Source organism: Anopheles stephensi, chromosome 3 (assembly GCF_013141755.1).
Source record: "Anopheles stephensi strain Indian chromosome 3, UCI_ANSTEP_V1.0, whole genome shotgun sequence".
NCBI classification, from domain to species: Eukaryota; Metazoa; Arthropoda; class Insecta; order Diptera; family Culicidae; genus Anopheles; species Anopheles stephensi.
In genome coordinates, this window is record NC_050203.1 from 64,629,436 (window position 1) to 64,645,267 (window position 15,832).

Genomic DNA, 15,832 nt, shown 5'->3' on the forward strand with positions numbered 1-15,832 from the left:
ACCGGAGGTATCAAGCTAAGATCGACTGCTGTTTGTCTTCGTGGCAAGGATTCTGATCCGTTAGACAACGCACTTACGAATCGTCCTAGACCCGGCCCGAATGTTCCGCTTTTGCCTGCCTTTGTCGATCCAACCACACCTTTCATCTCTTGCACTTTCAACCATTTTCTGTTCTTCGCTACGTATAAATGAATAATTAAAAGCATGGATAAAATAGTCAAAAAAATGTCCCAAATGTGGATTTTTAAGCTACTCGTGTTTCAACAACACTATTTGAAAGGAAAACACGTGGTATATTGTGTAGAAACCAACGGTTCGCAGCATCCGTATCAACAAGAATTCAAATTTTAACCCTCAATACTTCCATTTTGCAGTGTAACATTTGTAGAGCTCTACTCCGAATATGGAATCTGAATCCTTTTTTCAAAAAGAATTAAAATCACTTTCAAAACATTCCACAATTTTTTTTAGAGTAACTGAGAGTATGAGTAACATAAAAATCCATTTTGTTTTAAGCGAATTTCAGAAATCGCATTTAGCGGAAAATCGCGCGCATTTTCTTAACAAAACCCTACAACAGTCACTTGACAGATCGCCCTCGGATGGCTGTCAAAAAAAAAACAAAAGAAATTAAAACATAAACAAAACCGTGCCCCGTGCTGCAATTTATCCAAGACACGCAAGAGGCACAAAACGAAACGGAAAGATATTAAAATGGGCAAACATAAGCACGGAAATCGAAAGCGATACCTTTGCAACGTGGACGTCCCACTGTCCCGATCAACTGCTAGCGTGCTGAAATCGTCCACCGGTGATAATGTTATTCCACCGGCGCCGACATCGATCCTGAAACCAACCACATCTACCAGCACCCGAGCACCACAAAACCAGCAACCACCATCAACGACAGCGGCCGCATCATCGGAAGCTTCGAAGTATAAGCAACCGGAACTGCACACTACACTCGGCTTAAGCAAACGGATCGAAACGGTAAAGAAGATAGAACCACAGCCCATCACCAGCATGGGACAGCTGACGCCCAATAGTAAAAAGCGCGTTAATACACAGGTACGAACAACACACACACACACGAAATCGATCGGTGGGAAATCTCACTCACTTGCCTGCTCCTTCCTTCTCCGCAGATCACGAAACAGCTTAACCATCAGTACGATCAATCGGTGTTCAAGAAGCTTGCACCGGTCAACGTAAACGATACCGTACTGCTGCCTGCACCGGGAAGCCGTACAGCGGCGTCCGCATCCTCCAAATCCAAATACCTGTTCAAGGACAAGAAAGATCCGGAACCAACGCTCAGTGACTACCTGCGGCCGATTCCACGCTTTACGATCGACTTTGTACCGCACATTCCGACCCCACACCTGGGCCGCGTGACGGCCGGTGACTCGTGGAACAACTTCCACAACATCGAGTACGTGCAGCGGATAATGGAAGAGCACTGAGCACGAGAAATACCCATTTGAGCATTTATTGAAATGTTTTTTTCCACTTTTTTTTGTTGTTGGTTTCCACTTTAGAAACGATGATCATTGAACTTGTGTTAATACATAATGCCGCGCCCACCGGGTTGCGGTGGTGTGCAGCGATATCTTACTACCATTGCGGGGTGTTCTTCGTTTGGTTTAAAGTTTTAATTAGCATGATTGAAATGTTCATTAATTTGCTTTTAAATTTTGAATTGTTTCTCGCAAACCGCTCGCTCCCTGCTCGCTTTGTTCGTTTCCTACGTCAATCACAGCTATTCTATCTGTTCCTCGAAGTTCAGCTTTCCTCCTACTCTTTCCTCATTATACATTCGAATTTGTTGTGCGTTGTTTGCTGGAATGAACAAATAAATATTTTTTTTTCTAACTAAATTCGCAAACAAACCGTTAAACAACATTATTGAACACAAGATAAAAGGTTGGAAGAGAACAGTTTTGAGGAAACATACCGCCCTTCTCGCGCTGCCACACCGTTAATCTGTAAGATATTTTAAGTTTAATTGTAGTGTAAAGGAAGGAATAAAATGGCAAAGAAAAGGAACGATTAAAACATTCTACACTGTTCACATTCCACTTCCTTTTCCTATCCTTAAGCTTGAGTTCACAATAATCACATGCCATTGCCATTAGGTTTCATCGCTAGAATTCTTCGTCGGGACTAGCGTTCGTTCTGCCCTCACATCATCACCATTCAAACAACACCGAATTTAGCACATCTTTCGAGTCTTTCCGTTATCTGCTTGTTTGCTGCTGTTACACACTTTTTAACTGCTCTCTTTTATCGCATCTATGGGAGACATCATATTATATGGTTCAATTCTATCATTATGAAACACTTACACACCTTTTGCCCCTTTCTACTACGTTCGCGGTTCTCATTTGAGGGTTAAAAATATCGCATTTCGGAATTGCTTCAGTTTAATTTTATACCGCAAATGTGCCACACACGCACACATGATAAGTTCGTAAACTTATCCATATAAGCCGTTCCCACCTGGGCTTCATAACGTTGAACCTAAAATTAAATAAACATAAAACAATATTCCCAAACGTAAAATTATTTATTAAAAAAAAACGAAGGAAAACCATTAAACCAGAATTAAAATAAATTGTTTACAATCATTATTGAAGAGCGTGAAACATAAAATGTAAATGTATGTAAAAGCTTAATGCAAAACAAAAAAAAGGGGATAGAGAGTGTAAAATAACGTTCACCTGTTTGTACCAGAGTTTTATGAGAACATTCAATTATTAAAAGCATACTAACAAAACCATTAATACAATCCATCCACTACATATCAAACTGAGTGTGTGCAGCTGCTGCTTCTTATACGGGATGATGCCTGGGTACCGAAACCCTTGGCCTTATGAATGTTTCGAAAGATTCTTAACAAATCTTAACATAAAATAATTTTTAAAATGTGTTTGTGTCTAACACAAACCAGCGATTTAGCTGTTGCTTTTAAGATTCTTTTTAACTTTGTTCACGGCTAATGTGGGCTAACTCGAAATCTGTTTTGCAACAAACCTGCTCTATTTTCTATTCATATATCAATTGTAATATGCGTTTTTTTTTGTGTGTGTCTCCCATTTAAATGGCTTTTTTTTCTTCTTCAGTTTAAACTTATGCAAACACTATGTACTAGTAGATTGCGCTTTATATAATCTGTATCTCTCCTCTTCTGTACAGCTTGCTATACAGAGAGAGTGAGAGTTTTGTTTTTTTTTGTATTATATATTTGTGTGACATATTTTCTGCTTCCTTTCTCCATATACTCTTCAAATAAGGTAAGAGAATGGATTATGTTTTGTGGGTGTGTGTGGTTGTGCTTGAAAATGATAAAAAGGAAAGCAATTCCCTTTCAAATCAAACGTTAACAGCATCCACCGGCAATAAGGAATGATAAGTGGGGAGTGGGGTTTAGGGGGGGGGGGGGCTACAAATGTAAAGTAAATGCTACCTAATTGCATTCGGCATTGTTGCACCGGGCAGGTGGTACCGAACGCAAGAGGCTACCGATCGCTGCTACGAGTACAGATCGAGTGAGATTAGAAAGGCAAAGATAATCGGCTCAACCGGTGCAGGAAGAAGTCGTGCAACGCCGAGAACGGTTGTACAGTAAGGTAGTAGTGCGGAATAGCTCCCCGGATGGTGCTTCTTCTTCTGGTGGCGTAACGTTTCTATTCCTAACACTACGCAAGTGGTGGTGATTTCTGGTGGTGCATCAGAAATGTTTAAAGTTTTAGATTGCGGCAATAGATGTCTTTTTCGCCACCGTTCAAACTCAAGACGTCCAGTGGAAGATGGCACACAATACGGTTGTCGTCCTTTCCATTTTTCATTCTCTGCCAGGTGGTGTAGCGGAATCGAGTCTCCAGTTAACTGCTTGATCCCGCTACTTGCATCGAACCGATGGCGGTAAGAGTGATCAAGTGAAATGCAGAAGATAATGCTAGAATCTACCGAGGAAAGGATGTTGTGCGCTTCACTGTCTTTAGTAGACGCCCCGCTGCTGCTGCTGCTCCTGAATTGCTGCTCTTTGTTTGCGATGAAACAGAAAGCACACACATTTTGCCATGTTTGTCGCCTTTCTACAACCAGCAGCTGCTGACACAGGCGATCGGCACGGTACCATCCGGATCGTGTTGTTGCGGTTGCTGCTGATGCTGCTGCTACAGTATTATTATTGCAAACATAATAATAACATTCAACATAACAAACGAATCGCAAAGATGTCGATGATCCTGATGGTGGCGGTGTTGGTGGCGGTGATGAGGGCGGCTGTAATCAGAACTGAAGGCTGCGGCGAGCAACGACGACGGCTAGTCAATTTCAGGATATCTTGTTACGCCACCAGGAAAAAAGGACGAGCGGAGAGCATTCCTCAATGTTGAGCACGAGCACGAACGAGATGAGCTGCACGAAGCAGATGGCAAACAGGACCGGCAGATCGAGCAGCTTCTTCAGCTGCCCGTAAAACTGTAGCTCATTGCAGTCCGGCGGTGGTGTTGTCGCTTTCCTATCATCCATCAGCTGTTGCTCCATACAGATGGGTGGAGGAGGAGTTGTTACCAGTTCCGTTGGATTCATCAGCAGCGGTAAATGGGCAGATTTGTTTCCTGCAGCAGCAGCACCACGGTACGGGTCGCGATCCTGGTTGAGCTGCTGCTTAAAACATTTCCCATTGCCGCTGGCAGGTTTAGCACCGCCAGCGATTGGGTAATGGTTTTTACCGGGACCATCGTTGCCATCGTTACTGCCCGTGCCGAACGATGCTGTGAGCGTGGAAAAGATGCCGAACATCAATCGGACGAATCCGATCGGTAGCGGATGCTGTGACTGGGTGTTGCTCTTTTTAAACTCCTCTGCAGCACGAATCGGTGCGGAAGTGGGGGTAGTGTGGAGGGAGGAGGAAAGCGTGGGTTGCTGGTGGGCAGGACCATCGCCAGAGAACGCATCAGACGACGGGAGGACGGGAGGGGACGGAGGAAAGGAAGGGAGGGAAGGAATGTTAGCCCCTGCCGGCGGTGGAGCTAGGCACGGTAAACCTCAGCTAGGGTATTTGCAGTATTGGGCGTACGTAAGGTCGTAGCTGGCGAAGCGCGAATATTGAATGTCACGACGCTTCCACAGATCTATGTTGCCCAAATTTTCGATCTCGCGGTTGGCGTTTGCCGCAATCGACGTCTGTGAGTGGAGAGAGTAAGGGAAAAAAAACGCGCTTAGTAGTTGCCGCCGCTTTGCTACGTGCGATCGTCGTAACTTACCTTGTTCGCAAACACGGTTACGATGAACTTATTCGGCTGGAACGTGCGGATGACGCGTCTGATCAGCTCGCCGTAATCCGATGAGGCGACATTGCTCTCGAAGCTGACGTACGAAAACTCACGTTCCGGCGTAATGTGGATCGTCATGTAACATCCCTGGAAGAGACGACGCAAAAGAGCAAACGATCCCCCCCGTTGAGTAAGCGTTGTAAAGCGGTAAAGCGTAAAGAAAGATAGCAGTAAAGTGTAAAACCGTGAGAAAAGCAACTTAGATGAAAGTTTAAAAAACACACACATTCTTTAGAAAAACTTTGAACTACTTCATGCTAGCTAGGATTTACTGAACCAAAAGAAAAAAAAACTATAGATTAAATGTGTTCAGAATACCTCACAGTTTTTTACGGTTTCATCTCTTGAATATTTAATTTTATTCTCAAAAATCAGGCGCATCAAAAAAACATAACAACAAACAAATTTAAAAACGTCTGAGAAGGTGTTCATGAAACCCTGAGATACACCCTCGGGAGGAGTCACACATCGCACGCCGTTTTTTGATTGGCAAACACGGTATGTGAGTGTATGGTAAAAGACTCGAGAAGGCCCCACCCCCTGACAAAATTTGTTAGGCACTGTAGTATTTACCGCAGTACACGTTGCGAAAGCTTGGCAGTGTGCAATCAGTGTGGTTAAAAATGGTTGAATAAAGTCGAATGAAATATTGCTTATTATTCGATTAAATCTCCCTCCCTCTATCCTGACCATTTATATTGGCTTACAGGAGCTAAATAATAATTTTTGGTCACGCTAGGAGTGCCTAATCCGGCTTACTACATACACGGTGTTCCCGGACTGTAACGGAACATTGGTTCGATGGATACTTCTTTACGAGCATATGTATTCAGAAAAGGAGGAAATGTAAGAATAATAACATTTCAAATCACTTCTTACAAAGTATATCGTCATGCTCTACTCGCTGTCCAGTAACAGTATTAGGGAAAAATGCACAATGTTTATATGAAACGAGTTATGACCATACAAAAATCCCACTGTGCAATAAAAATGACAGGCCACAGTGCTTCACACAAAAGATTCTAGGTGGGGGGGGGAGCTTCTCGAGTCTTTTACCCACCAAAATTCAAATAAAGAAAAAATTGGTTTAGAATACTGATGAAAAATATGGAAAACCCTGCTTTGTAACATTTTGTGTGCACGAAAAAAAACTTCAAACAACACGAAATGAAAGCATTAGGCTGTCTATCACAGCACAAAAGCACACACAAACATTTTACCTCTTTGTATTTCTTTCCACACTAAATATAGCGTATGTCGTATCGTGAAACAAAGCCCCAATAGCGACGAGAGCGGGGACCAGGAGCGGAAAGATTGGAATAGATAAAGCCACCATTTTACACAAACTTCCACCATACTATCACCGCACGTAAGAGGAGTTTACTTACATTCTTGGCGATCCCGTTCATGGAGTAACCGCACGGATCAAACAGATAGTCATCGATGACCATGCCCGGCAGAAGACGATCGATGCCCGATTTCTAAACGAAGGCGAGAGAGGAAAGCAGCAAATCCGTTAGGAATAAATACAAAATAGCCAACATCACTCGCTGGCCATGGATGGGCAAACCGACCTGGGTAGCCTCCTTGGCTGTGGTGCAGACATGCTTGGTAAAGATGTCCATCACGGTCGGGTTCAGCTCCGTCATCAGGATCTCGATCGTCTGATCCGGATCCGGCTGCATGGACGGTGCAATCAGCTCATCGTACGGTTGTTGCTCCTCCTCCATCAGTGTCAGCTCCTCGCCCAACAGCTGATGCAGATGGTTGTTGCGTTTGCGAATTTTGGAGCCCCCTCCCCCGCGGCTCAGCGTGTACAGATGCCAGCAGTCGCGATTGATCGCACCCAAACTGTAGGCGCGCCCATCGTCGAAGAACTGGTCGAGGAATGCGACCTCCTCATCGAACCCACGATGCGGTGACACCTGCAACTCGGGCCGTTTGTAGTTTTTGCGCGAGTAGAACAGATCCTCGATCGCGGTGTAGCCGGCGATCTCGTTGGCCATGCGCATCAACGGTTTGAAGCACTGCAACGGTGTGGTGGTACCGCAGGTCTTCAGAATCCAACGACGCTTCGAGACAAACATGCTGCTTTCGCTGTAATTTAAATTTAAAACATCCAAATCCGTTGATAAAGATTTGCACAGATGCCGTATGGGCTAGGATTATCGGTTAGCGGTAGCGCACTGGCCCATTGCATAATATATATTACGCCAGCAAGTTGCAAAAAAATTGTTGACTCGATCGTATCAGCATGTATCCCGCCCGCCCGCCCGATGGGTTAGTTACATCTCGTACGCGAGTTCACGACCCGCTCCAAGAGCTTCCCCGTCGTTCCAGATGGATCAATAATGGCAGCCCCTGCTGATAGCGCATCATCGCAATCGAACCGCTAACGTCAGCCAGTAATGCCTCCCGGCTCAATCATTCCGTAAGCCAAGACAAAGCTTTCGATTAGGATTAAGGGCAAACACACTGGACCCGGCGTGCTCCATCCCTTATCTACACAGCTGCACAAATCCTTGACATTTGGAGCGTGGCCAGCGATGCTCCTTTTGTCTTTGATAAGCTAAAGAGATGCCAATTTTCCATACGTTCGGGAAGTGTCTTTGTTCTAAAATAAATTCCCACACACATGAAATCACACATACCGGCCCCAGCTTCGGGACGAGTAAGATAGTCCTCCCGACGGAAATGAGATAATGTTGGGGGGGGGGGGGGGGTTGTTTAATTTTCTAACTCTGATAGGCAGGGAGAGGTCGATTATACTTCATTCAGTTTGATTTATAACAATTTATGGGGCAACCATATCAGTCACAGGCGGTCAAATAATCAGTTAATGGGTCATATTTGGCAACGTGCAAGAAAAAAAAGGCGCAAGGACGTATCGCGATTGACGTACTGTAAAGGCACAGATTTTGGGTTTTTTTTTTCTTCACACGAGCGCTAATCGTCACGAGCGCTAAAGCAAGGAGGGCAGATTAATCGTCTAAATTGCAACCGGCGCCCGCACTGTCGGTCGTTGCCCCTCGGGCTTTCGAGTTTTATTTCCTGCTGGGGTAAGGTCAAGAGCATGAACCGGCCGACCGGACACCATGCCACTGCGCGCGTTTATGTCATTGGGCAATAGATTTTGCACAATGCTAACATTCACTCAAATGTGTCTTTCATCCCGAGCTCGGGTAGGAACACATACTCCGTGCTCTGGCTGTGATGAGTTTGGTACGTGACGCGAATGACGCGCAATGAGCACAGCCCGAGAACAGGGGGCTGCAACGCTTAATGTGCTCCTTCCAACCAAAATAACCACAAGTGGATATAAATAATTTTTCTGCTCAGAAACGGCGGAAGCGACATCGGAGGACAAATCGGAACGGAGCGCAGAAAATGTAGCAAAGCTGAAACAAAAACACAGCTGTTGTGCGAAAACACACTCTAGATGATCAAGCCCCAAAAACTGTTTTGAACGCCACAGCATTAGGGAGAGGAAAACATTTCGAATGCTATATTTGTGTTCAGCCTATTAGCAAATGCAGCAGTGACAAAACCTAAGCTTGGTCTAAAAATGCTGAGCTAGCAAACGTTGCTCTTCACAGTGTCTCATTATAACCACTGCGTATGTTGATCATTTTTTCGTGGAACAACTAATTTTAATTTTCGACCGTTATGCAAGTTAACAACCGTCTGTTTTTATATACCAATTTGGCATGAATATGTTTAGAAGCAAATAAAGGCAAAAAAAAGGAAAACATGGAGGGCCAGTTTAGACCTTCGAATATCAATTATTAAACGTAATACCATCTTCCCACAAAAGGATTCCCAACGGTACGGTTTATTGCCGCACAAAAGGTTACATTCACTCACCCATAAAAAAAGGTTCTTCCGCTCCAGATATTGGGATTTTAGCAGCATATATTAATGCAGCGAGATGTGCGTCTGACAACCACCCAATAACTAATGCTCATCCACCGTTGAAATATTTAACTAAAGGTCCTTTCCAGTCACTTTCATGATCTTGGCCTCGCTACCAACCAGTAACACGAATTTAATTCGCTACAGTGCTTAAACCGTTCTACCGAAACATTCGAACTGCGAGCTAAAGAATCCTTTCCTATATCAACGGGATACATGTAATTGTTTCCCAATGAAAGCAATTTGAGCCCGGTACAAGGGTCCTTGGAGGCATCCTTTGAACGACAAGCCTGTCATGATAGACAAGTTCTCTCTTGAACGAGAAGACCTCTTCGACTACTCTTCTCTTAGTAGATAAGGCCCCTCAGACGACCAGGCCTGGCTATTCTGGTGATCCTCAGGTCACAGGGAAGACAAGGTCCCATTGGATGACGATGCCCCATTGCGATGTACCGATTGATTGAGTTGTTGTCCCGTGTATACGTTATTAATAAGTCTTCATCTTGCGCACATACGTAAAAAACAGTCATTCTAAATACTACACCGGTGATGCGGTTCAATGTAAATGCATTCTGTAGCTCATATGCTTGTATCCTTACCTTAGCACATAAGCATCGATCTGGTCGTTTCGGGTGAAGCTGATTATTTCGCACCGTACCGTTTTCAGCATTGCCTCCCACATCGGTCTGTAAAAAAAATAAATGGAGAAGCAAACGAGCCGAGCTTAGTGCAAAATGTAATAAATGGAGCAATGGAAAATATTTTTGACAGTGTTGTAATAGCGAGCAACCGGAAAATCTCACTCGCACGGAAAAGAAAGGCTGGTCAGGAAAATCGATTATGTACGGGGGTGGGGCGATGTTCCAGCAAGCCCAAATCATGTGTGTGTGGGCCTCGTGCTTGCCCAAGGACGAAAGGGCTTTCGTGCACACGTGGAAATGAGCGATCTATTTATGGATGGAAATATGTACCACCGGCGTGTGAGCGGAATTTAATGAAATATGAAGCACCGATAGCACTTTGCATAGTGCAGAAATGAATCCTGGTTCAATTATCGCTGCATATGCACTCAATTCACACAGAAATGCACACTAATCGATTTTACTTTAATGGTTACCCCGTCCAGTATGAACCCCCGTTTCGCGTCGAGAATGTTCCAACGAAACCTCTTATTACGCAATAAATAGAATTTAATACTTTGTTGCAGAGTACAGTAAATCAATTTAAACACATTTCAACCGTATGGATTTTGTTGTTAATGGCACGGTAGTAGCACGAAAAACTACTTCAATCAGCACATTCTTTCCAACCGATAGGGAGTGGGAACACTGCAACAGATTGGCTATTTGCAGCTATACAAAGTGTTTAAAACGAAAGAAAGTAGTTTTTTATCTTTTTTTTTTAGATTACTAAGGAATGCTTGGTACAGTTTGCGGTGCTACAGTGAATGAAAGCAATTGTTTTGCTTTCGGCAAGCAATTTCGAGAGCCTGGGCGTGTCCCAGGCAAGTAATTAAGCCGTCACACGCTACCGATGAGGATGACTACAAAGGCGCCTTGTTGAAGAACGTAGTGTTAACATCTTGTGCGGGTTGATAAAATATTCTTGTAGCACTACAAATTGTACAATCAAAATTTTTTTTATTCATCAACAACGGCCTGGCAGTACTGCTAATCAAACTTATTGATGTGCATAAAAATGTGTTTTTAAATCTCTTTAAAATTTCTAGACCTGATATATGTTTAATTTGCGCTCCTTCAAGATTTTTCGAATAATCCATATAAGTCGCGACTGAAGAAAGTTGGAAAACTTCTAGTAAGGTTCTTTTTCATGGTTCGCTCCAGCCGCTCAAGGCTCAGATTGATGACTTTGAATAATTTATGTATGCCCATGTCCAGAATCTTCTTCATCACTTGAACTCATGCTCTGCGGACTAGCCTTTAGAGTGACAAGAGCATCCAGTCTCATGAACGTTTGACAACCTGCCGCCTCGTTTCAATGTTGTTATTCATCTCCAGAGGAAAGAGTAATTAGTAAAAGCCTAATTTAGAACATCCAATCCTCAAAATGTGCCTGATAATCTTCAAACTGAAGCCTGAGCCCTAGGTAACAAGGATATTGGCCTTCGAGTTCCCTCAGCTTTTTTAATCGTTTATTTATAGAGGCTTTGGATCTTTGAGAGTTTCCTCAACTGTGTTAGCCTTTTAGCTACTCCAAATTAACTAAAATTATTGTATTTTTATCTGTACCTCACGGCTAAGAAACAAAAAGATAATAAACAAATTAGGAAATCGCTAAGATACAGGGTTTAAAAATTGATTTTTTTGATCTTTCATATCCATTAAAATTGAACCTTTCAATGTGTAGTTCAATAAGATTGATCTTTTCGCGCCGAGAAGTTTGCCGAACACTGGGCCAACGCGTTTAAAAAACAATCTCAAATGAAAAAACAAATATTTAACCCTTGTTTTCAACCACCATTTCCATTTAACTTAGAGACCCCATCCTTGTTGCCTTATAACCCGTGTCCCTGTCGATCATTGGACAGAAATAAGACGCGATTTATCTGCGGCGCAAATTATTTTGCTATTTTTCCCTCAGGTGATCGAACGAGACATGGCGATCGTCTTCACGTGCCATGCAACGGAGCAGCAGCTCGTTTCTCAGCCGCTTCCTTCAGCTGTTGACATCGACGCAAATGCCAAAAACCATGTGATTTTAGCCGGACCGTCTACGAAACTAATACAAACGCACCTGTGCTGATGCTGGAACGCACTCAAACAGCGCGCAATGCCGTCATGACATGCGTACTAAGGGCATATGCTTAAGGGTGGGGGGGGGGGGGGGTGATGGGGAGAAAGAATGTTACACGCAACGCCACGATGCCGGTAAAACAAAACGAAACCAGACGCAGACAGTACATCTACAAACGCAAGCCGCTGCCGCCCGGCAATCGGCGATCCAGCCACGTGGTTCCCAGCGTCGCAGTAGCGATCAACTTTTTTCTGTTCTTCTCCACCATTGGCTTTATCAGTCCGGGGCACGCTTTATCGCCGCTTGGAAAGAGCCTATGTTCATTGTGACCCTTTCGGAGCAGCGGCTGGGCCATTAATAGCACAGGCAATCTACACTAGGATCGGGAATAGCCTAGAGAGGGAATGGCACACGTCATACGCTGAGAACCGGGAGCAGAATTGCAAAAGAAGCCACCTCAAAGGTCAGTGCTTATCAGTTACGCGAGGCGTTAGTGGCCAACCGCGCGGAGCTCGTTGTTTCCAACCATCGAACCAAGGCGCCTAAACGGGTGGCAGCTTAATCGGCAACTGGAAGCCACTGGAACACCATTACTCATCTAGCGAGATGAGAAGTCTCGACGAAGCATCAGGCGCAACATTGAACACGTAATTTATTCCAGTCAAAGCAACCGGCAAAATGGTTTTAAACCCTTGAGTGCAACACTTTGCGGTTGCCCTTATGATTATGCCATGCCTAAACATAAGAGGGGAAAAGACAGATCCACGTGTGTGTCTGCGTGCGGTGCTGTGTATCGGGAATTGTCCGCGTATGCGTAATGAACGGCCGATTTTCCGTATACGACACGCCTTTCCGGGTGGCTTGGCTGTGTGCGTGACTTGTTTTGAAAATGTTCTGGAACATTCCATGCGTGATTTTTGGACCAACGTTGGCATTTCGTGTGGCTCTCGCAATCGATTATTATCAGACTGAAAACAAAGTTGTTTAATGTGAAGGTTCCTGTTTACAAATTCCACAAATACCTCACCATCAAACAAGCCGAACAGTAAATAAACTTCATGGTCAAATTGAAGAATTACTTTTGTGGAATATTTCCAGCCACCGATTACCCCCTGGGGGTTCTGTGCGATAACGATTTCTTTCGAGCGATTTAGGGTGCCTGGCTACTTTCACACGTGATTTTAAGATAAATTCCCACCGCATAGACATCACGAGATAAACGCGTGATCATTGAAATAGACGGAGCCGTGAAGGAAAGCTTGGCACCAAACGCCGTAAGAAACCGATAAAAAGAAACGACCGTTCACGCACACCAAAACGATCCTCGCACGTGTTCGCATACACTGATACAGAGCGTGTAGGGGGGAAAGAAACTTGGAACGATTGCCAATTTTGTTCCTTCACCTTGGCTGGAATTAGCTTTAACACGCTTCAAGCGCACGCCAGTGTACAGTAATTGGCAGTTTTTCTTAGGAAAACCGTATATAAATAATCTAAAGCAAACACCATGTTGGCGAACGCGAGGCACTTATTGTCACTGCGGGTGGATGCCGGATTGATTTGTCATCGGGCAAGAAGCCCCAGCAGCACTTAGAAACAGCAGCGAGGACCAACAGTTACAAATACAAGCCAGTCAGTCAGATGCATCGTGAGCATTATTCATGCTGTGAGTGTACGGGGGGGGGGGTGAACAAAAAACCTTGACAACGAACTTTTGGTTGATACTCGACCACGACCACCACACCTGCACCTGTGTCACCAACCGGGTAGAAAGGGAAAGGTGCGCAGCTTCTAACGCAAAGTAACCATCATTGGTCCTTTTCTCACACACGCGCAAAACTCAAAGTAGCCGGTAAATTTTCAAGGTAAACCAAAACGACCGACTGCAGCCAATTATGCTCTACATAGAATCACTTTTGCAGCCCAAAAAACCTAACCCATCTTCTGAGCGTAAATGAATATGAAGTGAATCTTTATATTCCTTGAGATAAAATATTACATAATTTAGCTTCTCTCTTTTGTATCGCGTATTGAACTCCCGAACGTCTCTTCCCATGTATCTGACAGCTGATGAGAGCTGTCAGTGATGAAGAAAGCAAACAAGAACGCGTAGAACATTCGCGTCGAAATTTCTCTACTTCCTTTTTATGGCTTTCCCCGTGCGGAAAAGCAGGTGCAAAACGGTGCTTTCGACATTCCAGTAGAAAACGAATTCTTCACTCCACCCGATCGATGAATCCTCCACATGTGTGTGTGTGTGCGTGTGTGTGTAAGACAGTACAAACGAGGTTCACATGAACAAAGAAAAAATTGTTTCAAAGCACACCAAAATTCGATAGTTGAGTGCATCCTCCTAGTTGAGTGCAAAAAACCGGGATTACATTTTCTCTCTCCCCTATCGGAGAAGTACTGCGAACAATGGGGAAAATTACCGTGGGAAGACACAGGTTGCGGTGTTGGGGATGGTGGAGGATAGGAGTAAATTTGCGCACATCATGAGCTCACTTCGATGCCGCTGTTTTCCCCACCCCAAGAAAGGTTGACACACAATGGGGAAAAAAAACTGCACACGCACACAACCACAAAGCCAGCTCATATGTTCCGCAACCGCACTGTGTAAAGCACACGCGCAATCACACACACACATGTAGACAGAGAGCCAGCCGGGTTGCTCCGTGAAAATTTCCCAACACACACGGCACCGCGTACACTCACACACACACATACGCACATCTGACAAGGGTTGGCCCGTAGTTTCAGCTGATTTTTGGGAAATGAAAGACCCATCGTACACAGAAGAAAAAGCTAGGAAAACTCGTGCTGGTACGACGACGAAAACAGGCACAGCGGAAACAGTTGCCGCCAGGCGATGGGCATGGGTTTGCTAAAAAAATAAGGTGAGAAAAAAAGGATATACGGCACCCGCCAGCTCACTTACCTGGGGATCTTTCGCAGATCGGCATTCTTGTGCGCTGGGTTCGGTTTGAACCAGATCTCCAGCAGCTTTTCGACTCCTTCGAAGAAGTGCATATCCTCCCTACTACTGCTATTACTGCTACTGCTACTACTTAAGTCTTCCGACTCCGCCATTCTGCTTCTTTCTGCCGCTTGCTTCAACACTTTTTACTTGCTCGAATGGCAAATAATTCACCTGCTCCTCCGGTATGCTACGGCTCGATGCTCAAGGATAGAGCTGTGTCCTCTGCAGAGGTGTGGTGTAACTCCACTGAGATGCTTTTTCACGACGTTACGCGTGGCCTCGACAGGGCGTCAAACGGTGTAACTTTCCTGTCGTAGTACCTCAGGACGCGGACGCGCACGCGAGTGAGCCTTCAGTAATTTGCAAGCCAAAAACTTATCCCAAGCCCATTCGGCACAAAAAACGGCTACTTTGCTCGTTTTCTTCTATTCGATCTAGAAGAATCCGCCGTTCGAGAGTTTGAACCCGTGTGAGCGTGTGCGTGTGTGTGGGCACAAATCGAGGGAGCAGGGAATTTAAAACAAAAAACCCAAAAAAAACGGATGCACTTTCACATCAAAAAAATGCGGGAGGAAGGAAAAAAGGAAACAGTTGCGGCACACCACTTTATTGTTCCTTCTTTTCCGGGACGTTTTGCACTTGACTGCTGGCTGCCTTCTGCTGCTAAGAAAAATCGATCTCAGCCGCGAGAGAGAGGACCGTCGCTTGGGGCGAGTCTTTTCAACGCACGAGAAAAACGAAGACTGACGAGGCGCTGCTGCGAGCAAACTCGCTATACCGTACGTGAACGCAAAATCGCGCGCGGTTCGCAAGGTTCGCCGTAGTGTGCGTGAAGGAAGCTTAA

General features: G+C 44.7%; 2 protein-coding genes across 3 annotated transcripts; one reads left to right on the forward strand and one right to left on the reverse strand.

The window, feature by feature from the left end:
* The first annotated feature begins 531 nt into the window (after positions 1 to 531).
* On the forward strand, positions 532 to 2,059 carry LOC118511662. Its single transcript, XM_036055010.1, has 2 exons — positions 532 to 1,068; positions 1,146 to 2,059. The coding sequence occupies exons 1-2, from the start codon at positions 715 to 717 to the stop codon at positions 1,461 to 1,463; spliced, it is 672 nt and encodes a 223-aa protein (XP_035910903.1). The 5' UTR covers positions 532 to 714; the 3' UTR covers positions 1,464 to 2,059.
* A 1,025-nt stretch (positions 2,060 to 3,084) lies between these two features.
* LOC118511651 (S-adenosylmethionine decarboxylase proenzyme) lies at positions 3,085 to 15,744 on the reverse strand. 2 transcript variants are annotated; one of them, XM_036054986.1, is made up of 7 exons: positions 14,947 to 15,744; positions 9,854 to 9,940; positions 6,917 to 7,439; positions 6,731 to 6,823; positions 6,563 to 6,583; positions 5,274 to 5,429; positions 3,085 to 5,193 (listed from the first exon to the last, which is right to left on the reverse strand). In XM_036054986.1, the coding sequence occupies exons 1-7, from the start codon at positions 15,096 to 15,098 to the stop codon at positions 5,056 to 5,058; spliced, it is 1,170 nt and encodes a 389-aa protein (XP_035910879.1). In that variant the 5' UTR covers positions 15,099 to 15,744; the 3' UTR covers positions 3,085 to 5,055. The 2 variants fall into 2 exon arrangements, with proteins under 2 accessions (XP_035910879.1, XP_035910880.1); XM_036054987.1 differs by lacking the exon at positions 6,563 to 6,583 and having other exon boundaries at positions 14,947 to 15,743.
* Positions 15,745 to 15,832: the final 88 nt, after the last annotated feature.